The sequence below is a fragment of the Ursus maritimus genome (assembly GCF_017311325.1).
Source record: "Ursus maritimus isolate PB19 chromosome X unlocalized genomic scaffold, ASM1731132v1 scaffold_X1, whole genome shotgun sequence".
Taxonomy (NCBI): domain Eukaryota; kingdom Metazoa; phylum Chordata; class Mammalia; order Carnivora; family Ursidae; genus Ursus; species Ursus maritimus.
In genome coordinates, this window is record NW_024423319.1 from 106871851 (window position 1) to 106897213 (window position 25363).

Below are 25363 nucleotides of genomic sequence, written 5' to 3' on the forward strand. Positions count from 1 at the left end.
GAGCCTGCTTCTTCCTCTCCCACTCCCCCTGCTTGTGTTCCCTCTCTCGCTGGCTGTCTCTATCTCTGTTGAATAAATAAATTAAAAAAAATGTGAGAGAAAGACAAGAAAGGATCAGAGAAAATCTTCAGAAACAACCACAAAACAAGTAATAAAATGGCAATAAATACATAACCATCAATAATCATTTTGAACATAAATGGACTAAATGCTCCACTTGAAAGGAATAGGGTGTCACAATGAATAATTAAAAAAAAATACAAAACCCATCTCATCTATACACTGCCTACAAGAGACTAATTTTAGACCCAAAGACACCTGCAGATTGAAAGTGAGGGGATGCAGAAACATCTATCATGCAAATGGATGTCAAAAGAAAGCCAGAGGAGCAATACTTGTATAAAACAGACTTTAGCTCGGGACGCCTGGGTGGCTCAGTCGTTAAGCGTCTGCCTTCGGCTCAGGGTGTGATCCTGGCATTCTGGGATCGAGCCCCACATCAGGCTCCTCTACTGGGAGCCTGCTTCTTCCTCTCCCACTCCCCCTTCCTGTGTTCCCTCTCTCGCTGGCTGTCTCTCTCTCTGTCAAATAAATAAATAAAATCTTAAAAAAAAACAGACTTTAAAACAGACTGTTAACAAGAGACAAAGAAGAATGTTACATAATAATGAAGGGGACAACCCAACAAGAAGATGTAACTATTGTATATATGCACCCAACACAGGAGCACCTAAATACATAAAACAGTTAATAACAAATATAAAGGAATTCATCGATAATACAATAATAGTAGGGGACTTTAACACTCCACTTACATCAACAGACAGATCATTTAAACAGAAAATTCACAAGAAAACAATGGCTTTGAATGACGCACTGGAACAGATGGACTTAACAGATATATTCAGAACATTCCACCCTAAAACATCAGAATACACATTCTTTTCAAGTGCACACAGAACACTCTCCAGAATAGATCACATATTAGCCCACGAAACCAGCCTCAACAAATTCAAGAAGATCCAAGTCACACCATGCATCTTTTCCGACCACAACACTATGAAACTAGAAATCAACCACAAGAAAAAAATCTAGAAAGACCACAAATACATGGAGGTTAAACAACATGCTACTAAAGAATGAATGGGTCAACCAGGAAATAAAAGAAGAAATAAAAAATACATGGAAACAAAGGAACATGAAAACACAATAGTCCAAAACCTTTGGGATGCAGCAAATTGGCCCTAAAAGGTAAGATACAGCAATACAGCCCTACCTCAAGAAGCAAGGAAAATCTCAAACAACCTAACCTTACACCTAAAGGAGGTAGAAAAAGAAGAACAAACAAAACCTAAAATCAGCAGAAAGAAGGAAATAATAAAGATGAGCAGAAATAAATAATATAGAAACTAAAAAAATAATAAAACAGATCAATGAAACCAGGAGCTTGTTCTTTGAAAAAAATCAATAAAGTTGATAAATCTCTAGCCAGACTTATCAAGAGAAAAAGAGAAAGAACTCAAATAAATAAAATCACAAATGAGAGAGGAGAAATAACAATCAACACCAGAGATATACAAACAATCACTGGAGAATATTATGAAAAGCTGTATGCCAACAAATTGGACAACCTAGAAGAAATGGATAAATTCCTAGAAACATATAAACTACCAAAACTGAAATGGGAAGAAATAGAAAATTTGAACAGATAACCAGCAAAGAAACTGAATGAGTAAAAAAACAAAACAAAACTCCCAACAAACTAAAGTCCAGGACCAGATGGCTTCAAAGGCAAATTCTACCAAACATTTAAAGAAGAATTAACTGTTCTTCTCAAACTATTTCAAAAAACAGAAAAGGAAGGAAAACTTCCAAATTCATTCCATGAGGCCAGCATTATCCTGATACCAAAATCAGGTAAAGATACCACTAAAAAAGAGAACTACAGGCCAATATCCCTGATGAACCCAGATATAAAAATCCTCAATAAAATACTAGCAAACTGAATTCAACAATAAACTTAAAAAATCATTCACCATGATCAAGTGGGGCTTATTTCTGGGCTGTAAAGGTGTTTCAATAGTTGTGTATCAATCAACATGATACATCACATCAATAAGAGAAAGGATGAGAAGCATATGATCATTTCAATAGACGCAGAAAAAACATTTGACAAAGTACAACATCCATTCATGATAAATATCCTCAACAAAAGTAGATTTAGAAAGAACACACCTCAACATAATTAAGGCCATCTATGAAAAACCCACAGCCAACATCATCCTTGATGGTAAGAAACCGAGAGCTTTTTGCTGAAGATCAGCAACAAGACAAGGATGTCTACTCTTACCACTTCTTTCGACATAGTACTGGAAGTCTTAGCCACAGCAATCAGACAACAAAAAGAAATAAATGGCATCCAGATTGGTAACGAGAAGTAAAACTTAAACTGTTTGCAGATGACATGATACTCCACATAAGAAACTCAAAAGACTCCACCAAAAAACTACTAGAACTGATAAATGAATTTATTAAAGTCGCGGAATACAAAATCAATGTACAGAAATCTGTTGCATTTCAATATGCCAATAATGAAGCAGAAGAAAGAGAAATTAAGAAAGCAATCCCAGGGGCGCCTGGGTGGCGCAGTCGTTAAGCGTCTGCCTTCGGCTCAGGGCGTGATCCTGGCATTCTGGGATGGAGCCCCACATCAGGCTCCTCCACTAGGAGCCTGCTTCTTCCTCTCCCACTCCCCCTGCTTGTGTTCCCTCTCTCGCTGGCTGTCTCTCTCTATCAAATAAATAAATAAAATCTTTAAAAAAAAAAAAAAAGAAAGCAATCCCATTTACAACTGCGCCCAAAATAATAAGATACCTAGAAATAAACCTAACCAAAGAGGTGGAGGACCTGTATTCTGAAAACTATAAAACACTGATGAAAGAAATTGAAGATGACACAAAGAAATGGAAAAACATTCCATGCTCATGGAACGGAAGAACAAATATTGTTAAAATGTCTATACTATCCAAAGCCATCGACACATTTAATGCAATCCCTAACAAAATACCAACAGCATTTTTCATAGAGCTAGAACAAACAATCTTAAAGTTTGTATGGAACCACAAAAGACCCTGAGTAGCCACAGCAATCTTGAAAAAGAAAAGCAAAACTGGAGACATCACAAATTCCAGACCTCAAGTTATATTACAAAGCTGTGGCCATCAAAACAATATGTTACTGGCACAAAAGTAGAAACATAGACCAATGGAACAGAAGAGAAAATCCAGAAACAAATCCACAACTATATGGTAATTAACCTTAGACAAAGCAGGAAAGAATATCCAATGGGAAAGGACAGTCTGTTCAACAAATGGTGTTGGGAAAACTAGACAGCAACATGCAGAAAAATGAAACTGGACCACTTTCTTACACCACACACAAAAATAAATTCAAAATGGATGAAAGACCTAAAGGTAAGACTTGTAACCATAAAAATCCTAGAAGACAAGCAGTAACCTCTCTGACATCAGCTGTAGCAACTTCTTTCTAGATATGTTTCCTGAGGCAAGGGATATAAAAGCAAAAATAAACCACTGGGACATCAAAATAAAAAGCTTCTGCACAGCAAAGGAAACAATCCACAAAACTAAAAGACAACCTATGGAATAGGAGAAGTTATTTGCAAAAGACATATATGATAAAGGGTTAGTATCCAAAGTCTAGAAGAACTTACACAACACCCAAAAAACAAATCATTCAATTAAAAAAATGGGCAGAAGACATGAAGAGCCATTTATCTAAAGAAGACACAGAGATGGCCAACAGACACATGAAAAAATGCCCAACATCACTGACCAGCAGGGAAATGCAAATCAAAACTACAATGAGGTATCACCTCACACCTGTCAGAATGGCTAAAATCAAAAGCCCAAGAAACAACAAGTGTTGGTGAGGACGTGGAGAACAAGGAACCCTCCCGCACTGTTGTTGGGAATGCAAACTGGCGCAGCCACTGTGGAAAACAGTATAGAGGGTATTCAAAGAGTTAAAAATAGAGCTACCCTATGACCCAGCAACTGCACTACTGGGTATTTACCCAAAGGATACAAAAATACTGATTTGAAGGGGTACATGCACTCCAATGTTTATAGCAGCATTATCAATAATAGCCAAATTATGGGAACAGCCCAAATGTCCATCGACTAATGAAAGGATAAAGAAGAAGTGATATATATATATTCATCACTTGTCATGATGGGCCCCGGGTGATGTATGCCAAGTGTCCAATCACTATATTGTACACCTGAAACAAATATAACACTGTATGTTAACTAACTGAAATTAGAATAGAAACTTAGAAAATATTTTTCCTGGAAAAAAATTTTTTAGCTTAGCTAAACATTTTACAATAAATGTTTTCTACAATAAATATTAACTACTTTTGTAATAAGGGTGAAAAATGATTGATTCTTTCAAGGGACAACAAGTAAGATTGTGACCACCAAGATAAATTGGTGAGCTTTCTCCCTGACTTCCCATCTCCCATCACCATGGCTCTGTGCCAGCTTCCCAGTGCTTGCCTCACTCTGGCTCACATCCAGGTCACCCCAAGGGAGTGTCCCACTCACCCCCGCCTCTTTCATCAGACTGCCCCTGATAATCATGCCATGCTTTCTGCTACCAGTCCTGCAGCGAAGCTGCACAGTCTTGTGTCTGGAAGTGGATCTGTCCCGCCCCACGAGTTTGTTTTCAGAAGTTTGATGCAGGTGGCAAATGTGTCTCCCTCCAGGCACTGGCCCTGGGACTCACCACAGTCATGGGAATGCCATGAGACTCCAAGGCTTTCCAGCTGAGGGCACTTTTTCCTCCAGGGGCAGTACCCAGAATGTCATTCTTAGCTGCCTCCTCAGGCGGGGGGGTGGTGGTGGTGAGAACAGACTGTGTTAGGATCTCCAGAGTCCTTGACTAGACCAGGGCAAGAACGTCTTAAAATAATTGTAGCAGGTGTCCCACAACCTTGCTAAGTGCATCACCTGGCAATTTTGCAACCTATTCTAGGTTTGTTTATGACAACTTCAACTCATTTAACAAAACTTCTTAAACCTCATAGTAAATTTTATGAAGTAAAACCTTTTTGGAGAGTACGTCTAATTATTCTTTTTAAGGTAGCTTATGGCATCTCTCAAATAACACCTGTTCCACTCTGCCTAAACCCAAGGAAGCACGGAGATTATGGGCACAGCTAAAGGGCCTGCAGAGAGCAGCTGTCTTCGAGGCACCAGTAATAAACTGCTATTACAGGCCACAGCCCATTGGGATGTGACATCGGCAGGACCTGGGAACCATCTGACCTTCCTACCCTCACCTCCTAGGTGTCCCCACATCCTGTAGAGTCTTACTTCCATACCAGATGGAAACAATCTTCCCACCACATGGGTGAAGGTATGACATAATGATGATAGACACTCTAACATATATTATGCCCTACACCTTTTCAGAGTGCATTCACATGTCTCATTTCATGTAATTCTCGCTTTTCTTATGCAGTAACAAATAGCATAGGGTGAAGATTAAGAACATGCAGTCAGAGAAGCTGGGTTATACTCCCAACCCTGCCATTTACTAGTTGTGTGGTCTCTGGTAAGTGACTCGGCCTGCCTGAGCCTCAATTTCCTCTTCTGTAAAATGGGCCCACCAGGCTGAGATTATAGAGCTACTACAAAGATGAGCGATAACATGTTAAAGTAACTGTCACAAGGCCGGGCCTGTGAACAGCTCTCAGTGAGGAGCAGCTGCAGAGAACAAGGAGAATCTCCATTTTATGGGAGTTCTTTTCAGCATCGCCAGACAAGCTAGAAAACTGGCACCTGTATTCCCACTACATGCTTACTTAAGAGCCAACTTTCGGGATTTAACTTAGCCACTCCTTACTCCAATCACTGTCACTGCCTAAATTTAGACCCTCTCCATCCTTCTCTTCAACCATCTGCCAAAATCCTAACTGGTCTAAGTGACCTCACTCTTCTCCCTCTCCAGGGGATGCCACAAGCTTTAAGACGAAGGAAGCAAAACTTAAATTTCTTGCCTCCCAAAGAAAACTAGCCTAGCTCCCCATAGCCTGTTTCTCAGTGTGGCTTACTGGGCCCTCGCCCACCTCTTCCACATGTCATGTCCCCCACACGCAGCCTGTGCCCCATCTCTCCATCCTGGGGACCTTCTTTGCCAGGCTCTGCTGTCCATCACCTTTGCACCAGCTGCCCTCCTTCCTGCAGGGCCCAACCTCCCCGATTGGCCTAGAAAATGTCTTTTTCCTTTCAGTAGCTACTCAAACGTCACTGTCATTGTGAAGCCGATCTTGACTCCCCCAGATCAGTTACCCCTCCTCTGTGGCTCCCATGATGCATTGCACACCCTTCTGCTGCACACTCACCGTGTCTTATAAATGCCTGGTCAGCTTTCTGTCTCTCCCAACTCCTCGAAAGCAAGGACACTTAATAGCTAAGATTTATTGAATACCTACTAAAAACCAGTTTCTCTTTCACTTACTGTACGTACTCCTTCCATCTTCAAGACAACTCTACAGGACAGTCACTACTATTATCTGCACTTTACAGATCATTATACCAAACCTTAAAGATGTTAAGGCACTTGCTCAAGGTTGCAAGTTATTAGTGGCCAAGCCAGGATTCAAAATCAAAGCCCACACTCTTAACTACCGCAGTATATTACAGTATACAACCTAGCAGCAAAGTCAGTTATCTAGCTAGTTGTGATGTCTCTATTAGTTCTCTCTTGCTGTGTAATGAAGTATTCTGAAACATAGTGGCTTCGAACAATAAGCAGTTACTATCTCACAGTTTCTCCAACTCAAGAATTCAGAAACATCTTATATGGGTGATCTGCCTCAGGGTGTCTCATGAAGTTGCTGTCAAGATGCCAGCTTTGGCTGCCATCGTCTAAAGGCTTGGCTGGACTGCAGAATCTGCTTCCAAGAAAGACAGTGTGCGCATGTGCTACTGGTTATGGGCAGGATGCCTCTGGTCCTCTGCCTAGGGACCTCTCTGCCAGCTTCCTGAGTGCCTTCATGACATCCCTGCTGACTTCCCCCCAGAATGATCCATCCAAGACAGCAAGGCAGAGGTCACAATGTCTTTTATGACCCAGCCTCGGAAGTCACACTCCATCATTTTCACAATATCCTATTAGTTATAGGGGTCAGCTTTATTCACTGTCGGAGGGCACTACACACCGGCGCGAACATCAAGAAGAATCGTTGGGAGATCCGTAAATACTAAGTGAATAAGCAGGAAAAAATCCTAAGAACTGCTATGAGTGTCAGAATCTCTTCTAGATACTGAGAAATTTGGATTAGTTGACCACTTAAGTTTCTTCCCTTTTACCTCCAAAACCATGGAAGACTATTCCCAAGTTGTCCCCAAATACAGTGTCAAATGCATTCAAGGCTTTACCTTCATTAAATTCCGCTAGAGGCCACAGGTGAGTATTTGCTAACTTGGCTTCTACTTCATGGTTTTAGGCAGAGTCAACAAAGTATGAGAAATTCTCTCAGTTTGAAATACAATCATTTCCTTAACAGCAAAACAAATCTATGTTTGATTTCAGGATTAATACTATAGTTTGATGCCAGCATAAGCCCAGCCTCTGGTCAAAGGCTTATCTTCTTTAGCAGAATAACTGTGATTAAACTCGGGTAACCAAATCCCTTGTGTATTACAACAAAGATAACAGTATCATTGGTTTTAGCCCTTAGTCCTTGCTTGTTTTCAAGCCAAGATTTTATTTGGTTACGATAATTCTTTAATATGATTTAAGACACAGGATGATTAAAAAAAACCAACATTGAAAGGAAGCATTTTACAGATTCACATTGAGACTGAATACATGAAATGAATTTTATTCTAAAGACCAGTCCATGTTAGCAGAAACGAAGGCCAAACGGGAGCTGTTCACTCTATCACCCTCCCACCCCTGGTATCACCACCTGATTAGATCCAAAGTAGTTTGTAAGCTGCGTCAGAACACTCTTCAAGTCTCCCTGGGTTCCAACCACTTGCAACGCTATATCCCAGGGGTTGGCCAACTACAGCCTGTGTAAATAGTTTTACTAAAAACACAGCCGCGACCATTAGTTTATGAACTCTGTATAGCTGCAGTGGCAAAGGTGAGAATTTACAGCAGAGAATGGATGGCTTGCAAAGGCAAAAACATTTACAATTTGGCCCTTTACAGAAAACGTCTGCCAATCCTTGGTCTCCGCCTCTGGAGGCTGGGCCTGACATAAGCTGTTACAAGCCCAAAAAAGTATATGCGTGTTATATGCTGCTATAAAAATTCTTATGGGGGGAATGAGAGTGTTACTGTGTATGTATCATATACACAAAGTAATGGCACAAATTTTAATGGTGGAACACGAAGAGATTTTATGCGCAAGTGCCTCCCAAATCGGGACAATGTTTCCTGTGCCCCACACAGTCAAGTCCCCTAACAAAGGGAGTCATTGTTTTCAAACCCATTGCTTAGATTCACTTGCCTCCCCTGAACTTTGTATGCGGTGTCTCACTGAGCAGTAGGTCAGCGACATTCTCGCATATTGTACACGGAGCGGTTTGTCCTGCATTTGTTGTGTAATATCCAATTATACAAATATACCACAATTTATTTACCAATTCTATTCACGGACATTAGGTTCTTTCCAGGTTTTTGCTGTTATGGACAAAGCTCCTATGAACATTCTACGTTCATGTGTTCTGGTGGGCAGAAGGATTGACTTATTTTATGAAGAGTGGAATTTTTGGGTAACAGGAGATACCAACAGGAAGACCAGGTGTGCAGCTATCACAAAGCTAGGAAAGCACAAGCTTAGGCAACAATAACCCCAGCTCCTTGTTGTCCTCTTTCACCACCTTATCGGTTCAAATATAATTGAATTCTGCAACGGCTCCTCTGTATAACTCCTCATATAGCAGACCGAAGCCATTATGTTACACTGCACTCCGTCTGAAGACACAGCTACCCAGCTTGACGAGGGTAGAAAAATAAGAAGCACAACCACACCGCAAAATTCTAACACTGAAATATGGCCACGAGTCATAGGGTTTCACACAAAGGCATGAATTTGCAAACAAAGAAAAAACAAAAACAACACAAACCAAAAACTATAGGCTTTTATATTTTCTCCTCAAGTCTCTACTGTGAGCAGAAGTGGACTTCAGTGGCATAAATCAGAAAATGATAACGGGAACCAAATGAAATTCTCATAAATCACGTTACCAAGTATAGTTACATCTTAGATATGAAACCCAATTAAACAGATGGCCACATGCTGTCAGAATCCCCCTAATCAATAAAGATGTTCATTTCAGAAAATCACCTCAATTTTTCACTTCTTCAGTGAAGGAAAAAGAAGGCAGTTGGGGGCTTGGGCAGGGGTGGGGGAGTCCCAGGAAACCCAGTGGGGAAATGTCTAAAAAGGAATTCCACCTGTCTGAATTTGTCGTCCAGAAAATCAGAAGAGAGAGAGAGAGAGAGAGAGAGAGAGAGAAAGTCACCCAAAGGATTCCTTGTCATCTTGCCTGGGAATGTAATTTACAATGAGAGTAAGCACTGGTCATTAGGAAAATAGAAACAGCTTGAATCTCTTAATTAAAACACTGCTTCAAATTGTTCATTTCAAACCCCTCTGTTCATGTGCTTTCCAGAAACCATTGGGTTACCCTGAAAGGGCTGCTTCTTCAGTAAACCTGTGATAGGATCAGCTCTTCCCAGACAAGAAAAAGGCTGAGCAGGAGTGAATCCCAGAGGCAGAATATTATTAGGCATACTTAAATCCCCAAAGCAGACGTAAGCATTCATTGACTTTGGAAAGTGAGTGTGGGAAGAATCTGTGAATGATCTATCTCAATGCCAACTAGACTGGGGAAAATGGGGTCTACCAATGCCAAGAGGTGATGAAAATAAGAGTTGATGAAAACACTTCTGTACTTTGGAACACTCCCTTTGCCACCCATTTGTTGTTATTTGGCAAAGTTGAGTATTTGCATGCCCTATGGGCCAGTAATTTCACTCCTAGTATACATCCTAAACACTTGTCTCAGGGGACATGAATGAGAACAGCAGCAACACTGTTCATAAGAGCAAAACCCTAGGGTGGGAGAACACAGAAGTCTGTCCACAGATAAAATCTGTAGTACAGGTAAGTAATCTGAGGTACAGTCATGCAATGGAATACTATACAGCAGGGAAAACGAAAACCCCACTGCCACATGCTGCATGGATGAATCTTAACGACACATAAATTAAAAAAACAAAGTTGCTTTAGACTGTATGTGGTATGATATCATTTTATTATGCTATAAAAATAAATGAATGGTTTAAATTTTTTTTAAGATTTTATTTATTTATTTGACAGAGAGAGAGACAGCCAGCGAGAGAGGGAACACAAGCAGGGGGAGTGGGAGAGGAAGAAGCAGGCTCCCAGTGCTCCCAGTAGAGCAGGGAGCCTGATGTGGAGCTCGATCCCAGGATTCTGGGATCACGCCCTGAGCCGAAGGCAGATGCTTAACAACTGAGCCACCCAGGTGCCCCTAAAATTTATTTTTAAAAAAGAAAATGATAAATATGAAGATCAGAAAAGTGGTGAGCAAGATGAATGGGATGGGGAGAAGCATGGACAGATGCAATGATATCAGGAACATTCTAGTTCTTGGTTGGGTGGCAGGTTCATAGGAATACAATTTACATGTTTTAACATGTTACATATATTCTTTGGCATGTACCAAATATTACATAACAAAACATCTTCTTTTAAAATGGATAATCTAGTCCATATCCAGGCAGTTTCTGGACCCAGTTCAACCCTGACCAGTCAGGTTTTATTCTCCCCTGGACCCAGTCTGACTCCCACTGATTTCTGGACCCCATCTAGAAGAAGAAATGTTCTATGAGCCAAGTGTGAAAGCTCCTAACAGAAAAGCTGGGCAGCTGGGATCCAGGCGAAGAGAGGGACTTATCCGCCTGCTCTAGAAACAGAATGCAGTAGCTCAAGGAGCTCAGCAGACATCTGCTTCAATTAACAAAAAGCAAGTTGAGGAGCACTGCAATGTAAGATCCTGGCAGCCAACGCATGAGCGCTCCTCATGGCCAGAGCCGAACACTTTGAGCAACGACATAGGAAACGGTAGCACTGGATTAGAACCCACAGAATAAAATAAATACCCATGGGTGATTGGCCAGTCCCTTCCTTACAACAGAATTCACAGTAATACAAATGGAAGGGAAGAAACGGAAATTTCCAGTGAGCAAACAGTGTGGGCCACTTGCTGCATACAAGTTTTACTAATGGATGCTAAATTCGGTGAGTGAAAGATTGGAGAGAAACAGAAAGATGCAGTCTCAGAGATAGAGTTCCTAAGACATTTGCCACCTAATCAGGCAGGGGGAATAGCAACTTTATGGCAGAGCAACCCAGCAGAAAGCACTTTTCTCCAAGTGATCAAGTGGCCACATCACCAGCAAGAAGACGCACAGATAGACAGCATAGACCTGATGATATGATGCACAAAGGAGGACACAACATCACTTCTGTGACATTCATGCCCCAAATGCATTAGCTTCAGTCCAATAATGCGAACACGAGAAAAACACAAACTGAGGGACCGTCCACAAACTCACCGGCCGGTACTCTTCAAAGGTGTCAAAGTCGTGGAAGACAAAGAAACACTAAAGAACTATTATACTCTGTAGGAGACTAAGAAGACATAATGACTATATGTAATGTGGGATCTTGACAGGATTCTGAAACAGAAAAAGAACATAAGTGGCAAAACTAGTGACATTTCGGTAAGGCCTTGAGTCTAATTAATGGTGCTTTACCAATGTTAATTTTCTGGTTCTGATCACTGCACTACAGTTACATGCTAACATTGCGGTGGTTGGTTAAAGGATATATGGAAACTCTGTGTTCTAGTTTTGTAACTTTTTAGTAACTTTAAAAACAGTTCAAAATAAAAGGGGAGGGGCACCTGGGTGGCGCAGTTGGTTAAACATCTGCCTTCTGCTCAGGTCATGATCTCAGGGTCCTCAGTTCAAGCCCGGTGTTGGGCTCCCTGCTCAGCAGGGGGTCTGCTTTTCCCTGCCCCTCTGCCCCACCCCCTGTTCATGCTCTCTCTCTCTCACAAATAAGAAAAATCTTTTAAAAATAAACAAACAAATTAATTAAATAAATAAATAAAAAGTGGGGATTTTGGGATAAATAATAATCTAAAAAATTTTCTATTGTCCAATAGGTTATTCCAACTAATATTATAATTCACATATAATTCTTATTATAAATAGTAGTTATAATTAAAATTTCAAATATCTTGGGGCGCCTGGATGGCTCAGTCAATTAAGCATCCAACTCTTGATTTCAGCTCAGGTCATGATATCAGGATTGTGAGATGAAGCCCCATATCAGGCTCCACGCTGGGCATGGAGCCTGCTTAAGATTCTTTCCCTCTCTCTCACCCCTCTCCCTCCCCCCTCATTCTCTCTCTCTCCCCAAAAAATAAATAAATAAAATAAAATCTCAAATATCTTAAGTTCCTATGTAATAATATGCATCTTAGTTCTCAATCTGGAGCTATATGAAAACATCATGGTGCATATGTTATATACACACACCGTCAATTATACCTCAATAACACTTGGGGGGGGGAGAAAACAATGGTCTTTTCATCATAATGAGTATTTCTGTAGTAAGGAGTGACATTCAAAATATTCAAAATATTTAACAACTTATTTGGTTATACAAATTAATGTAGGAATCAAAAATTACCACCATCTGCTTGTTTTCCTTCTACTCTTTACGCTCTCAGACCACTCCTTCAGAGACTGCCATTCCCAAAAGTGGCCACATGAGGGCGACTCTAACGAGCGGTCCTCTCTGGCCAGGGAGACCTATTAGGATGAGGGCCAGCAGGGAGGATCTACAGAGGGCAGGCAGGGCACCTCACTGAGAAGGTGGAATTCAAGCAAAGATTTGAAGGAAATGGGAGCATGAACCATGCAGATCACTTGGGGAATTTTCCAAGGCAGAGAGCCTCCAGTATAAATGCTAGGAGAGAACAGTCTCATGTTCTAGAAACAGGAAGGAGGCCAGTGTGGCTGGAACAGAGGTGACATAAGATAGCAGTAAGAGGCCTGAGGGCCTTTACAAGTAATTTTGCTTTTATTCTAAATAAGAAGGGAATCTGATAACTGGTTCTGAGCAAAGGAGGGACCTGAGATGATTATAAAATATCTTTAAATGGCTGTAATATTAAATTTAGAACAGATTGAAGGGGGATATGGACAGAAGTGGGGAAACCGGCGAGGAGGCTATGACAGGTATCTAGTGAGGCAGATGGGCCTGTGGCCAAGGGTGGTAAGTCTTTATAAGTTCCATCCCCCACATTCAACAAAGCGCACTAAGATGTGCTTAAAACCGTGAGATGAGATGTTATCAGCACGCAAGGGAGTGAAGAGGAAGACCAGAAGGGTGCAGGAGGGGTGAGGAACCAGCCAGGACCTGAGAAGGAGCAGCCCACCTTACCCACCATAGGTCACTGCCAACCTGAACTCAAATGTCTGTCGTTCTCATGACTGTCTTTGTACTTTCACTCAAAAGGAGATACCCAGACAATATATAGAAGTGTTTTTGCACGCTCTTCAACTTTTTTATATGGTCTCATAGGCAATATATTTTCCGCAGTTGTCTTTTCCCCACACAACCAGTATTTGTGAACTTTACCCACGTTAAGACATGTTGCTCTAGGTCATTCATTATTCACTGCTATCTGGAATTCCTTTGGGTGAACATGCCACACTTGAGTTCCTGCAGAGGGACACATAGGTTATTTCCCTTTTTCTGCTATTATAAACAACATGGGTATGAGCATTCTCACATGGGCCTCCTCAGGGGAGACCTCTAGGCAGTGGTTCTCAAGCTATGTCAGAGTCACCCAGAAGCCTTAATAAAACAGATTTCTGAGCCCCAGCATTTGTGAACTATAGATCTAAGGTGGAGCCCACGAATTTGCATTTCTAACAAATTCTCCCATGATGCCATTGCCATTGGTTCCAAGACCACACCGAGAAACCCTGCACCGAGGCCCATGACACCTTCCTCTTCTCTGGGCATCGCCCAACTGCTCTGCAAAGCGAGGGAACCAATTTACGTTTCCACCAGCATAGGTGCGTGTGTCCCTGTTGCCAACACTTGGTGCTGTCACATTTTTTATTTAATCTGATCTTTAATCATTTTTTAAACTTACCATGGCATTTATAATTTTATCTACTCAACACATGTAAATAAAAGCAAGTTAAGACTTTACATCCTAGGGCTAATCAGAACGTTGCCAAGCTTTTCTTTATAGATAGTCCCCTCAGTTTCCGTCATCGGCCCAGCTACCTGCTATTTTTCCCATCAATCCTAGAAACAGACACATAGTTTGGACAAAATCATTAAGATCATGATGAAAGAAAAGTAGAAGCTTGCTCCTTTTCATGGCCAACTGCACTGTAGTTTTATTTATTGTTGCCTTTTGTTTGTTTACTCAATAAGGTGAAGGGAGAGAGGAAAATCTGGCATATGGGGAGAAAAACGGAAATTGCCCTCACCAACAGACCTGATCACTTTTGGAGGGCAATAAAGAAATCATAGTGAGGGAAGGGTTCCTTCCATTTTGTACCAGGTTAACAAGGACACAAGAAGCCGGGTACTCACGGATCTGGTTGGTGGATGCACTGTAGAAGGCATTGACGGTCGTTGGATTCGTGAACCACCTGTAGAAAGAGAAGCAAATACCACCAGGCAATTGTTATCGAGGCGGGAGGGCGGCAAGAATGAACACAACGCGGCAGGATTTATCAGCAAATAACCAGGGAACAATGGGGAAGTGGGGCACGTGGGCAAATTATCACCTCAGTTGAGGGTTATTGCTCTGTTCAATGAACAATCTCATCCTAAACCGAACAGGGTTCAATGAGAATATATGAACATGCCTGGCTATCCACTGTTACTATCTTAACAGGAAAAGTCAGCACCGGTGCTTCTGAAATAGCTTTAATGAGAAATTCTAGAATCTAAAGGGTTCTCCCCTGGTTCTAAAACAACCAGGTAGTGGAGCTGCCAACACGTCAATGAGCTTGCAACACGATTCTTCCCAGAGCCTCCAGCTATGAGCCCAGCCAGCTGACACCTTGATTCCAGCCTTATGAAACCTGGATCTGAGAAACCAGCCAAGCCATCCTGTACTTCTGACCTCTAGAACTGTGAGATAATACATTGGTGGTTTGAGTTGCTAAGGTTGTGGTCATTTGTTACAGCAACAACAGAAAATTAACACATATCCAAAGAACCCAGCATTTCTATGTCTGAAGCTTGAGTCAAGAGGGGAGAATCCAGGTGCCTCTCAACTTGGCTTCTAACTGACAATGGACTGAAGCGTACTATGTACAAAAGATGCTCTGTATTCCTAGAGCTCATCCCTTCTCCTCCCTCCCAACTCCCCTCTCCCTTCAGCAAAGAATGAACTTGCAAATAGGGTCCCTGCAGGAAAAATGTTTCTAACTGCTGATGGACAAAGGTGGACGAAACAAAGAAATCAAACAATCAGATGGGGGCCAATCAGGCCTCTGAAACTTCAGCAAGAGTACCTAAGACACCTTATTTCAAACACATGATCTCACCTTTCCTGACTTCCCAGAGCTCCTGCTGTCTCTAAGGGATGTTTGGAGTCTTGATTATGCCCAGGGCTGATACTAAGTTGCTGCACCGGTAGATCCTACCACTTGTGGGTGTTATCATTTCTTCTTATTGGTCAGGCCCATGCCACATCAGCCATTAAATATTTTGTCTATCTCCCTCATTATATCCAAGTTTATTATATATTTAGTTTTACTGTTCTCTAACATAAGGCTACCTACCCTGGTCTTAATATGTGTTTGCAACTTTTATTCTACCCCCTCCCATTAAGAAGTGGAGTCTAAATTCCTCTCCTCTGGATTATAGGCTAGCCTTGGTGACTTGATTCTACAACATAAAATGCAATGGAAATGACACCACGGGACTTCCAAAGCTAGGCAATTAAAGGCAGTACAACCTCCCCCAGTGTACAAACATACATACTCCCTTCCTCCTCTCTATCTCAGGAACTTGCTCTTTGATGCTTCTTGCTCAATCAGCGCGCTGTAAAGAAGCCCAGTACATGAAGCCATAGGAGGTATTCCAGCCAACAGCCATCATCAGCCACTAGACATGAGAGAAGCGTCCCCCACGACTCCAGCCCCAGCCACTCTGACTACAATTACATGAAAGACCGGAAGCAACAGCCACCCAGCTGAGCCCAGTGACTGCCAGAGCCGAGAGAGAGAGAGAGAGAGAGAGAGAGAGAGAGAGAGATGAGGAATTCTTGTTGTTTTAAGCCTCTAAATCTTGCAGTGGTTCGTTACACAGCAGTAGATAAATCAAACACTGAAAAGTTGGTTGTCCATAGATTAAGTTGTAACCACTGGGTTAAATTTTCCCATAAAAATGTTTCTTTTGCCAGGGCACCAGGTTGGCTCAGTTGTTAAGCGTCTGCCTTCGGCTCAGGTCATGATCCCAGCGTTCTGGGATCAAGACCCGCATCGGGCTCCCTGCTCAGTGGGGAGTCTGCTTCTCCCTCTCACACTCCCCCTGCTTGTGTTCCCTCTCTCGCTGTCTCTCTCTGTCAAATAAATAAATAAAATCTTTTAAAAAAATGTTTCATTTGCCCAACATGATGGTTTTTAAAAGGGCTGAGTTGGAATTCCTTTAATGACTAGTTCTCCACAGTCCTCACCACCCACTAGCATTTATATTTGTCTAGGTCACCATTTGGTAACTCATTGAGCCCTGAAAGCATATGAGTTCACACAACTTACCTCCCAACAAGATTTTAAGCTCCTTATGGGCTAAGACTGGCACGCACTGAGCAGACGATCATTACATCTATTTAAATGACTATATTGCTATATATACATCTACTTGAATAACAAAGAATGTCACTCAAGTGCTTGAAATTCTTCTTACCATGACTTTAGGGTATTCCTGTGGTCTGTGTTTTGGGAAGGGTTTAGTGGACAAGGTATGACGAGGCCTCATACAAATTTCAAAAGAAAAATAAATGGGGATGAAATGATACTGGACAATGGAATACACGAAAGGGGTATAAGAGTAACAATGGAATACAACTGTCTAAAGATAAAGACATTGGTACCCTGATTTTCTATGGACCATATAAAAGAGATATACATCAGGCTAAAGTTTTACATTTTACCTATCAACTCTTAAAGATAGTTGCAGGAATATGGCATGGCAAAACCATAGAATATTTACTGCTTTACTTCTAATATTCTATAGATTATATCCTTCCCATTCCATGCTATAGATAATGCTTTTGCAAACAAAAATTATGGGCAAAACCATAATTTCTGTAGCCATCTGATGTATTTTTACATATTTTTAAAGATTTATTTTTTATTTATTTTAGAGAGAGAGAGAGCAGGGGGAGGGGCAGAGGGAAAGAGAATCCTAAAGCAGACTCCCCACTGAGCACGGAGCCCAATGCAGGGCTCCATCCCAGGACCCTGAGATCATGACCTGAGGCCAAAATCAAGAGTCAGCTACTTAACCGACTGAGCCACCAAGTGCCCCATATTTTTTTTACATATTTTTGAAAAGATAGAGAAAGAAGATCCAGACATGTTTGGTCACAGCCGACTGAGAGTAAGTTAATAAGGAAGCTGGCTTAAAGTCATTTCTGTCAAACAAAGGGGACCCTAAGGGGAAAAAATTACTTTTGACTCAAGCCAAGCAGTAGACTAAATCCTCTAATTTTAAGCAAGCTGATGAAGTGACAATTCCGAGAACCAACCCCTAAATATGTACCTTCAGGGATGACCACCCAATTAATTCCATTCTTGCTGACATTTCCCATTGCATTAGAAACTTCTTAATACACATTAGTTCAGCTGAAATGAATTCCATGAGAAGGAAAGATAAAGGGTATTTATCTCGTATACCCACAAAGAAGCAAAATGATATTTCAGGGCTTTGTGGAAATAAAATCATGATGTGCTGTTCAAAAGTAAACTAGCGTAGTGGAGCTACTCCAGAATCATTCACACTAGATTAACTCATCAATTTTCAAAACTAAAAGATGTCAATTAAAGCCAATGGGTATCATGAAGCTAAAATTTCCTATGATGCCTGAAAAGGAGCAGCCCGAAATTTCTTTTAAAAAACTGACTATCTTATTACTTTGCTACACAAAGAGGACCTTAAATTTCTTAATGCTGCTTTCCCTGAAATATACGTATAGTCTGAGGAAACAATTAGCACTATTGAGGGGCGCCTGGGTGGCGCGGTCAGTTAAGCGTCAGACTCTCAGTATCGGCACTGGTCGTGATCTCTGAGTCATGAGACAGAGCTCTGGGTTGGGCTCTGCTCTGGGTTGGGCTCCGCACTCGGCAGGGAGCCTGCTTGAGATCCTCTCTCTCCACCTCTCCCTCTGCCCCTCTTCCCTCCTTGCAGGCACTCTCTCTCTAAAATTAATTTAAAAAATTTTTTTGAAGTATTATTAGTACTATTGCACTGATTTTCATTTCTGGATAACTTTTCCAGAAACATTAACCAATTTAATGTCCTTGTGAAAGAGGTATTCTGACAGAGAAGAAAACTACACAAGATCACACAGTTCACCTAAGGCCACAAAGTCAGCCAGCATTTTTCCAAGGCGTAAATAAAATATTAGAAATAGTCAAGGCCATTAGAATCTGACAGTCCATCATTATTTTAGGATGATGTTAAAGAGGACACATTTAGGGATTTTTCAATTAGCAACCTAGGCCTTACTACACAGCCAAATTTTTCATTTGAAAAATGAAATACTACATAGCATTTTGAAATTAAAGAATTACCTTGACAGCATCTCTAATATTGAGAAGCCCAAACCCTGAAGATTCAGAAAAATACTAGTGACAAAATACCTTGAATTTTCCACAAACTGCAAGAAGAGTTTGAACTAACCTTAAGTAGATCTGAAAAAAAACCAGGATGATTCACACAGATCTGTGACTACCATACTACATGTAGATGGCTCATCAGGATACTGGAAAACATTTGCTGAAGTCGTCAGATTCGAGAAGCTACTTTTAGAACCCTACATCTAAAATTTCTATTGAATAACTGAGGTTAGGAATGAAGCAAGAGAGATGGACTGAGAGATACCGTGATGACAGGAGAGAACTAAGGACAGTGGAACATAGAGCTTTACAACAGTTATCTGTCATTTCCAAAGAAGTTTGAAAGCCTTCTAAACTTCTGTGTTCTTTTGATTGGAGTCAGGGATGGGCAGGGGACTAGTTCAGCTGTAGGCCTCTTCCTTGAAATCCAACACTTATAACTAACTGTGGCTAGAAGGGCAAAGGGCAGGGATGGGTAGATGGCAGCCATGGGTAAGAGGGACAGGCAGTAATCACAGCTTAAGCCAAGGGTTGGTACAGTGCCTAGAGTTTCAAGAGTCTAGAACAGAGAGGGAGTTGGAAGGGAGAGTAACAAGAGACCTAGAGAGCATAAAAAGAGCCAGCCAAAGATCTGGAGACCAGAATATCAGCCACGGTTAAAAAGTGGGCCATAAAAAAAAAAAGTGGACCATGGAAGCCAGGTTTCCACCTAGGAGGATATGAAAAAGTCAGCAAATCCTTTCCACAAAAATCAACAATAAAACTAGACAAAATGATCAACAAACAACTACTTTAGGGCTCTGGAAATTGATCATCAAAGCCAAAGAACAAATTGAAAAATGTTTAATTTTGAAAAATTGCTAGAGCTTGGGAGGAAGTAGAACAGGAGTCTGTGGCCTTCTTGCCAGGGACTGCTCCCACCCTTCCCAGCTTGGTCAGCGAGAACTTAGTTTTATCAGGATAGGTAGGGCAGGGGTGCCTGGGTGGCTCAGTCAGTTAAGTGTCTGCCTTGGGCTCAGGTCATGATCTCAGTGTCCTGGCATCGAGCCCTGCCTCGGGCTCCCTGCTCAGCGGGGAGTCTGCTTCTCCCTCTCCCTCTGCCTGCTGCTCCCCCTGCTTGTGCTCTCTCTCTCCCCACCCCCACCTCTCTCTGTCAAATAAATAAATAACATCTTTTAAAAAAAGATAGGTAGGGCCAGCTGGGAAATCAGCAGCTTTGCTGCCATAGGGGGTGGACCCTATTAGGAATGGAGGTGAAAACCTACAGCTCTGTCAGCTAAAAGTGGCAACCTTAGTTGAAAACAAATGAGGAATACTCACAGCTCTGCGAGCCTGAAGTTACAGTTCCCACTGGGAAGACAGACAGACAAGCCAGAGATTTAAAAGGGAGATCTTGGAAATGAAAGAGTCACAGAAGGGTGAGACGAGCTCTCTCTGTATCTCTGGCTGACTGGGACACTAGGCACATACACAGAGGAGACTCGAGAGAGCCCAGTGGCAAGCAGATTCCAACGCTGATGGAGAAAGGTACTCCCAGCCCACCAACAGAGAGCAGAAGCCCTACAGAATCGAAGTGTTTGAGCACAAGGTCTGCCCCAATCCCTGGCTGAGTACTAAACTATGCAAACAAAGGGACAACCTCGAGCAAGAGAGGCTAAAAAATAAATAAAAATAAGAATTTTAAAAATGAGCAGAGACATCCATGGCCGCATACTATGGGGGAGATAGATTCTGCAGTCTAAATCGAGGAAAGTTACTTTTTAAAAAGCCTCAGAAAAATAAATTAGAATCCACAATTGCTACAGTGTATTATCTAAAAGTCATTTTCAACAACAAAAAAATTATGCTATGCAAAGAGAAAAAAGTGTTAGGAAAAAAACAGTCAATAAAAACTGACAGAGCAAGACCAGATGTTGGATTTAGCAAAGACTTGAAAGCAGCCATTATAAGTAAGTCTAAAGAATTAAACTATAGTCCAAGAATTAATGGTAAATAGGATGACAATGACTCAACAAATAAAAAATCACTGGGTGCCTGGGTGGCTCAGTCAGTTAAGCATCTGACTCTTGATCTCAACTCAGGTCTTCATCTCAGGGTTGTGAGTTCAAGCCCCATGTTGGGCACGGAGCCTACAGAAAGAGAGAAGAGAAGAGGAGAGGAGAGGAGAGGAGAGGAGAGGAGAGGAGAGGAGAGGAGAGGAGAGGAGAGGAGAGAGAGGAGAGGAGAGAGAGGAGAGGAGAGAGAGGAGAGGAGAGAGAGGAGAGGAGAGAGAGGAGAGGAGAGGAGAGGAGAGGAGAGGAGAGGAGAGAAGAGAAGAGAAGAGAGAAAGGGAAATAGAAAGTGGAAGAGAGGAAGGAAGGAAGGAAGGAAGGGAAGAAGGGAGGGGAGGGAAGGGAAAGGGAAAGAAAGAAGGAAAGGAAAAGAAAAGAAGAGAAAAGAAAGACAGGCAAGAAAGGAAATCACAACAGAGAAAGAGAAACTAAAAAACAACCAAATGGAAATTATAAAATTGCAAATTACAATAACCAAAATGAAAAATTTGTTACATGGGTCAAAAGCAAATTTGAGAGTGCAGAAGAAACAATCAATGAATTTGAAGACAGATCAATAGAAATTATCCAATCTGGAGAACAGGAAGAAAAACAGTGGAGAAGTGGGCCCCAGCAGAGCAGTGTCAGAAGTCAGAGGGGAGGGGGGTGGGGGAATGGGATAGACCAGTGATGGGTAGTAAGGAGGGCACGTATTGCATGGTGCACTGGGTGTTATACACAACTAATGAATCATCGAGCCTTACATTGGAAACCGGGGATGTACTGTATGGTGACTAACATAATATAATAAAAAATCATGTCAAAAAAAAAAAAAAGTACGAGCAGGCAGAACAAACACTAATCTAAACCTTACCGTAACATTGTGTCAAGTATATTGTCAAGTAACCAAATTTTTTAAAAAGTAATCTAAACCTGAGCTGAAGGATTTCTCAACTGTAAGCCTCTTATTCATTTGTTAAATGGAGATGGTACTATTTATTAATAGTACCTACGCCTCACAGAAATGACGAGAGGATAAAATTAGCTAAAACAGGTAAAGCACTTCCTAGCACACTGTGAACATAATAATTGTTAGCCACTATTGGTATCATCATACACATTTTGCTAGGGAAGGAAATCATGGCTGGCCCTGGCCCAGAAACTTCCTCGGGAAACTTTCCCACCTAGAGGGACAGTCCCTATAGGCAGCTGGGAAGAAGGAGAATAAATCCTAACTGCTACTGGAGAAAAACAATACAGCCATCAGCTATGTGACGTTTATTACTTTGACAAAATCTTTTAGTTACTTCAGAATTATACAATTACTTCTACATTTGTAACTATACTTTATTTTTTAAGCATTTGTTCTTTTTTGTGATCTTCAAAAGTTTCTACCTGAGTGTGAAATTCTAGGGAAACTTGTTTTCTATATACATATATTCATAACTACATCTAGAAATGACTTGAACGTTTGTATCCTAATAAGCCCTCTTGCAATGTTTTGGTGCTAGGAGTGGGACATCCATCATCCGAATGAAGAAGTGATTCATATAATATCAGAAATAAGAGTTTTCGAAACCTAACACAGGTTTTGCCGAACCAAGGTAACCAGCCAGCCAGCTACTCTGACCAGAGGGGAATTAACAAGTTTGACCTGAAGAGACTTCACTTCCCACCAGCATATTTATTTCTTTCCCTTTTTTTTTTTTTTTTTTTTTTACTCACTCTGTTTTTGGAACCGCTTTTCGCAGCCAGAAGAAATCAGACTGTGCCAAGTACTTGCGGGTTTGCAGGACATTGCCAAAGTAGTCGGATTCTGAAAACTTGATCTGAATAAAACAAACCACAACCATCATTGTTCTAAGTGCAGATAAAAGAGGGCTCTGAAAAAACCCTTCAGCACACAAATGAGCAACCGATGGAGAAGCTACACTCCTCGGGACACCTCTCAGCCGTCACCAGTTAACCCAGTATTCGCAGAGCCATGAAATTTAATCTCCGTGATTTTCTTTTAGAAGAAAAAGCTCCCAAATCGATCTGATTATTTCTGGATCACGGTAAAAAAAAACAAGAGACGCTGTAGTAATTTATGATGCATTTCATTTGCTTTGTAATTGAAAAATCTACTTCAACCTTCATAGGACATATCCTTTTAGGTCTGAAATTTCTTGGCTCACACCCGTCCTTGATCTTTTCTAAAATGTGTACTTTATTTATTTGTCACATAGGTTCTTCTAATAACATTCAGTTTAGTCAACTAAAACCTCATTTAGCTTATAGATGATGATTTAGTCAAATGTTAAAATCCAATTTACTGTAATCAGCATTTGTTCATGAAGGGAAAACAATGAAAGTGATTCAGAGACTTATTTCCCCGCTAAGCACAATGGAGTCACTAGAATCATATCATTATTAACAGAATTTGTCTATTACCACTCAAAAAATTCTCTGGTCTCTAAAAATTAATGAAATTACAGAGGCGAATCATAGATTACAGCTTGCATAGAAAAACAGAAAGTTGATGCGTCACAACAATTTGTGTATTGAAATAGGGAAACAGACATAAATAATTCCTGAGTTCCTTTTCTTTTTTTTAGGAGAATGGTAAACGGTTTGAACTCTCTAGGCATTCTATCTACAAAACTAGCAGTACTTAACTTAAATTTTGCAAATAATATCTGTGTAACAGTAAAAGCAATAGGATGTAGTGATGGCTAATTCTTTGGTTTGAACATATACTACTGGGGTGTCTGGGTGGCTCAGTCAGTTAAGTGTCTGCCTTGGGCTCAGGTCATGATCTCAGGTCCTGGGATCAAGTCCCACATCGGGCTCCCTGCTCAGCGGGGAGTCTGCTTCTCCCTCTCACTCTCCCTCTATGCCATCTCTCTCTCAAATAATAAATAAAAATCTTTAAAAATATATACTACTGTGGCAAATAAAATAAGAAAAAATACATGTTTGAATAAGCAAATAACCAAGAGTAATTAAAATCTTACTAGCTGTAATTTTTTTGTAAATTTAAACCATACTCTTTAAGAAGCAAAAATTAAAATAGAGCAAACGTGCATGTGAAACCCACAGGCACTACATTATAAATATGAATACACACATACAACTTGATGGCTGCAGATTTGACAATCACCTATTTGTTGGCCAACGTCTGGCTCACGTTTATCTCTTCCCTAACATACAGATGGATACTCATTATGTCTGTGGAGTAACTTTTGTTAATGATTCATCTTGATCTTTCTAGGGGAGTCAGGCCAAAATATAAAGGAAGGAGCAAAATAACTAAAGGCAGGAATGCAAGTAGCAATTCCTGGCATCTTTGGTGTTCTACCTGACCAACCAGTTATAAAGCTATGACTTTTAAGTTGTCCCTCCTTCAAGCCTCTTGCCAGGGGAGGGGGGTGGCTGATAAATAAATTGTGATATAGTTCCATAATGGAAAATAATAGAGCAGATTAAAAGAATGGTATGTATGCATGAACATGAAATAATCTCAATGCTAAGTGAATAAGGCACGTTGTATGTATGAGTGAATTTAAAGTTTTAAATCCTGTAAAATGCAATTATCATATGATTTCTCTCATCTATGGAACATAAGAACTAGGAAGATCGGTAGAAGAAAGGGATAAAGAAAGGGGGGTAATCAGAAGGGGGAATGAAGCATGAGAGACTACGGACTCTGAGAAACAAACTGAGGGCTTCAGAGGGGAGGGGGGTGGGGGAATGGGATAGACCGGTGATGGGTAGTAAGGAGGGCACGTATTGCATGGTGCACTGGGAGTTATACGCAACTAATGAATCATCGAACTTTACATCAAAAACCAGGGATGTACTGTATGGTGAATAACATAATAAAAATATTATTATAAAAAAATAATAAAGGAGCTAGAATAACCAAAAAATAAATAAATAATGTAAAATGACACTGTATGTTGCTAATGGATACATACCTATATAGCAAAAGCATAAAGAAATACATGGAAATAATAAACACTGAATTTCAGATAGTGTTTATATCTAGGAAAGGAGGTAAGCAGGAAGAAAGGACATTAGGTCAAGGCGGATTACAAAAAGAATTTCCAATGTATCTTATTCATTTCCAATGTGTACATGCATTATATAAAGCTAATACAGCAATGTTTAATATTTGTTAAAGCTAGAGGTGTTCGAAATAGAACTTTACATACTTTTCCAATGTTTGAGATGCTTCAAAATAAAAACCTACAATTAATTGTATTTAAAAATCGTTTATACTCAACCTCAGAAGAAACAGAGTAAGCTCCTTGTTTTAACAAGCA

General features: G+C 40.8%; 1 protein-coding gene across 1 annotated transcript in view; it reads right to left on the minus strand.

Annotated features, from left to right (window-relative positions):
• Positions 1 to 25363, minus strand: part of PHEX (phosphate regulating endopeptidase homolog X-linked) — a 205415-nt gene that overhangs the window by 32172 nt on the left and 147880 nt on the right. Inside the window, exons 14-15 of the mRNA XM_008696482.2 lie at positions 22782 to 22885; positions 14765 to 14823 (exon numbers count right to left, since the gene is read on the minus strand). Coding sequence (XP_008694704.2) covers positions 14765 to 14823; positions 22782 to 22885 — 163 coding nt within the window. The remainder of the gene's footprint in view (positions 1 to 14764; positions 14824 to 22781; positions 22886 to 25363) is intronic.